Genomic DNA, 4,735 nt, shown 5'->3' with positions numbered 1-4,735 from the left:
GGCCGGAGAAGGGAGGGAGGGAGGGAGGGAGGGAGGGAGGGGCGGGTGGGAGCGGAGGGGGCGGGGGGAGATGTTGAGCCTTCAGGGGCCGAGGAGGCGGCGGCAGCAGAGGAGAGAGCGGGAGGAGGGAGGGAAGGCAGGAAGAGGGCAACCGAAGGCCGGGCCAGGTGGCTCGACCGGGTGCTGGCTGCGCTGCTCTCGGCTCCGACGGCCTCTCTCATGCGTTGAGGGCGCCCGGCTGGGCCGGACCGGCGGCCGGAGGGGAGGCTCCTCTCCATGGTCCAGAAGACCAGCATGTCCCGGGGCCCTTACCCATCCTCCCAGGAGATCCCCATGGAGGTCTTCGACCCCAGCCCACAGGTGAGGCGTGGTGCCCGGGATCGAGGGAAGGGGGCCGGTCCCGCGGACCCTGTGGGGTCGGATCGAGGGGGGCCGGGGAAAAATCGGTTATATGCCCGGCGCCCAGGGGAAAGGGCTGTGCGCCCCGCAGCTCTGCCGGTGAATGATTGATGGGCGCTTGGCCGGGAGTTGTGCTGCGGTTTGGCAGAGCTGGGAGGAGGCGGTCGGGCCGCCTGTCACCCTCGCCTCTTCCTCTCCCACGCGTCAGGGTCTCTGCTGCTCGGGTACCGGCTCCAGTGGGTTGAGAGTGTGGGTGCTGGCGGGGGGACCCGGGTGTTGAAGGAAACTAGAGAGCGAGCTCAGGCAAAGGGGGGACGCAGAGCACGCTCAGGGGCGCCGGGCGGGTGTGGGTGGGGCGGGGGTGGCCGAGGCGGTGGTCAGCGGGCGGTGCCAGCAGGCCTTCAGAGCTGCGGACACTGGCCCTCGAGGGCGGGGAAGGGACCAGCTCTGGGCCGGGCCCCCGTCCCAGCCACTTCAGCTCCACCCCTATATTGGACCACCTCCCCTCCCCCAACAAACACCCACGTTGTCCCTCCTCCAACCCATCCCCCCCAGCCCCAGAAAATGCCTCCAAAGTTTGGAAAGTTGAATGGATGCCAACCCACTGTCCTGGAGGGGAAGAAACTATGTTACCTGGGGGGCGTGGGGATGGGGGTGGTCTTCTGCCTCCCCACTCACACTTCTCCTGTGCCCCCAGGTTACCCCCAGAAAGGGGTATTCTTGGGTGGGGAGGGTGCCCATGGAGTGACCAGCAAGGTCTGGGGTGGTCGTGCCAGGGGATTTCTCTGGGACCTGTCCTTATCCAACCTGGCAACACCCCAAGGCTACGATAGCATTAACTCTTTTCTTGCTGTGGTCAGCCTGGAGCAACTGTAACCACCATGATAATGTGGGCACGTGGGGTGTGGGGGTCAGGTCAGACCTAAAAATACCTCCCTTCTCCACCCCAGGCCCCTTGGAGCCTGGGAGGCAGCTGACTGGGGCCTTCCTTTCAGCTGTCCCTTGTCCCTCTGGGTGCCACTCCCTTTTCCTTGCCTGGGATAGTGGTGGTGGTCTGAAAGAGTCTGGGGCTCACTGGGGGAATCCTCTTAAGTTCATAGGGATCCTCAGTCCTCGAGGTTGGAGATACGTCTTGCTGGAGAGAAGATGATGGGAGGGAGGATTCTCAAAGGGTTCCCAGGTGCCCTTCTCTCCCATCTATCCACCCTCCTCCTTGTACTCAGGCCCAAGGAACCAGAGCCTCTAGCCTGGTCATGGCTTACCTAGCTTCTTTGGTAAAGAAACTAGGATGGAGGCTGGGGGCAGGGGCTTGGAGGGCCTGAACCCTCTGATTCCCCCCCACCCCACTCTAGACAGGCTGGGGGCCAATGTGTATATTTGAGTTGGGGAGAGCAAAGAAGTCGGCCCCTTTACAGGAGGCCTGGAAATACCTGAATGGGTGGCTGCGTGAGAGGTCGGGCAGTGTCCACGCCACCGAAGCCAGGAGCCCAGCCAGTGGGACTGAGCAATTCTTCTCCAAGGCCCTGCGGGGGGCTGTGTCCTAGACTCATCTCGGGGCAGGGCCAAGGGACATTTAGATTGATGCAGCCTGGATATCATGGGGACAGGACGTGGGCATGGGCAGCTGAGGGTTAGAGGGCTTGATCCCTCTTGCCCCCTTGGGGAGAAAAGTATGATCACTGGCTGTGAGGACGGGCTGAGAAGTCCTACCAGGTTGGAGGCAGGGTGCTAAATCTGCCCGCATGGGTCAGGCTTGGCATTAGATGTTTACTTTCCAAATACAGTTCCACGCCCCCTACCCTTCCCTGGGAATCTAGTTTTAGGTCTCCAAGAGCTGAGAGCTGCAACTCCCCTCCCCACTCTGTGAAAAACAAGGCAGGAGTTGAGCATGGGGAAAGCCAAGCTGGGCCTGGGTTGGCCAATCCTTTTCTCTCTGGGGGCCACAGGCACACTCAGCCCTGCTCTGCTCCAGCTGAGGTAGAGAGTGAGGGGAACTTTCCCAGGGGCTCTCTCCGCACCCCCAGCACTGCAGGCAGCCTCTCCCTTCCCCCTGAGGCTTCTGCAGCCTGCCCAGCGTCTCAATTAGCTTTGCTGCCTAATGAGTCTCCAGCTTCTCAGTGCCTCCCCCTTCCCAACCTCTCTGGCTTGGTTTGGGGGTTTCTGTGTGTGCTTCCTAGGGCTCTCTTTCACTGTCCCCCACCCCATGGCTGTGGTCTGGGTTCTCCCTCCCGCTTGGGCTGTACCATCTCAGGAAGAGGATAGAGGGGCGGGCTGTTGAGATCAGGGAATGATATTTCCAAGGCTTAGCTGTGGTTCTGGGCCTGATGGGATGAGGGTTGGGAAAGGGCCTTTTTGATTCTACTCTTGTCCCTTCCTGGCTTCTCCAGGGCAAATACAGCAAGAGGAAAGGGCGGTTCAAAAGGTCGGATGGGAGCACATCCTCGGATACAACATCCAACAGCTTTGTCCGCCAGGTAATGGGTAGGCTGGGCTGAGAGGAGGGAGGTGGCTGGTTGGTGGAGACCAGGATTGGTGAGCTGGGTCTGAGGCTTTCTCCAGGCACCCTCCCCCGTGTCGTCACCTGCCTACAACCACCCCATACCCTTACGCCCCATGACCTCCTCTGCATATACTGTCAGCTGTACCCACTCCCTCAGCCCCCACCCAATCCCTCTCCCAGCACCAGACACCAGCCCCTGCTGCCTGCCTGCCTGCCTGCCTGCCTGCGTCATCTCATTCAGGGACAGCCTGGCCTGCCTCCTTCGAGCTGGCTTCAGGCTGTCACCCACTCCCCCTGCCGGCTGTCTCCTTCCATGTCCTCCCCCAGAATCTGTGACAGCATGGGGTAGAGGCAGGTCCTAAGAAATGAGGAGCCCTGATTAGGTATGGGTCAGGGAAACACCCTCCTCACATCCAGATGTGACTGTTCTTTAATACGCAGAGAGAGAAAGTGTGTTGAGGGAGGTGGAGGAGAGGCAGGAGGAAGTTGATGTTAGAGAGGACTTTAGCCCAGCATCCCTGAATGAAGGGGGGTAGTGTAGCTGAATGGCTTTCTGGGGTTTTCGGTTCTCCCATCAGGAAGATGCTGTTCTCATCTCTGTTCTAACTGTCAACCCCAGGCCATCTCAGGCTCAGGGAGAAGCAGTGAGAGAGCCATGTTAGTTGCTATGACTACAGAGCATCTCAACAAAGCCTGGTACCCAAAAAAGGCAAGAGGGGCTTAGGATCAGACAAGGAAAGGAGTACCTTGAAGAAAAAATGGGCAGCATATGAGGGCAGAGGACAGTAAGGAAGTCAGCTGCCCCCGCCTCCACCCCAGGCCAGGAGAGAGAGGGTGATGCCAGGCAGATCCACTACAGATTGGAGAGAGACCCTTCTTTTCACTTCTTCTGTCTCCACGACACTTGGCACATGTGAGCCTGGGCCTGACTTGAGAGGGTCAGGAAAGGGGCTCTTCATCCCAGCATCTCCATACAAACATGAAGTCCTTTCTTTGATCTTTCCCTCATCCCCCGTGTTGCAGGACTGGGCCAGGGCTGGGGCTAGGAAGAATGACACTGTGCTCAGTGGAGCCCCTCTTGACAGAAAAGGGCCTCATTCCTTCAGTGTTTGCTGACCCAGGGGATCAGACCCCAGTCTCCAATCCTTCCTCCTCTTAGCTCCCCAGCTCTGACCCCCTGTAGGTGGCAGGGAGTGGGGGGGGGCAGTCCTTGCCACATCTCTGAGCTAAATATACCCTAGCAGTTTGCACATGTAGCAACTCTGCTTGTAACCTGAGCCCCTTGGGGGAACGGGTAGTTTGGGCCACCCCCTAGGCCAGCAGGGGCAGGCACTGAGGGCGCCGGGATGGAGGCGCCCAACCGGACCCTCGTAGTGGTGAGCTGGGGATGGAGTGAAGGTGGGGGGAGGTGGGAGCAGCCCCTCAGGAAAGCTGGTAGGAGGCCTTCACTCCAGCCTGTCTCCTTGCCTCACTGTTTCCTTGTCTCCCGCCATTCTTGGGGGTGTGTGTGTGCATATGTGTGTTTGCGTGTGTGTTGGGGTCAGTAAGTGTCTCTCTGCCGCTCCATCTCTGGGTCTGTTCCCCTGGCTCTCCTGGCATCTGTCTTTCTGACTCTGAGTGCTCCCATCAGGAGGGGTGGAGAGTGCTAGATTAACTGGTTTTCACTCTCTTTCCTTTGCATCTGTTCTCCAGCTTCTTTTATTTAGTACCCCACCCACCCCCTACCTTTCCCCTCTCCACTCTCCCATTTTCATGATTTGATGGGCAGCTGCACTCACTGATGCACCAGGGTGCTCCGGGGAGGTGGGAATTGGTCTTCTCTCTTTCCCAGGTTCC

General features: G+C 59.4%; 1 protein-coding gene across 1 annotated transcript in view; it reads left to right on the top strand.

The window, feature by feature from the left end:
* Positions 1-276: 276 nt before the first annotated feature.
* The window catches only part of CACNB1 (calcium voltage-gated channel auxiliary subunit beta 1), a 17,533-nt gene continuing 13,074 nt past the window's right edge, over positions 277-4,735 (top strand). Inside the window, 2 exon segments of the mRNA XM_007465152.1 lie at positions 277-360; positions 2,787-2,873. Of these exon segments, the coding sequence (XP_007465214.1) occupies positions 277-360; positions 2,787-2,873 (171 nt within the window).

Source organism: Lipotes vexillifer, unplaced genomic scaffold, assembly GCF_000442215.2.
Source record: "Lipotes vexillifer unplaced genomic scaffold, Lipotes_vexillifer_v1.1 scaffold591, whole genome shotgun sequence".
Lineage (NCBI taxonomy): Eukaryota > Metazoa > Chordata > Mammalia > Artiodactyla > Lipotidae > Lipotes > Lipotes vexillifer.
The sequence above is the reverse complement of the archived record's forward strand: the minus strand, read 5'-3'. Positions and strand labels throughout refer to the sequence as shown.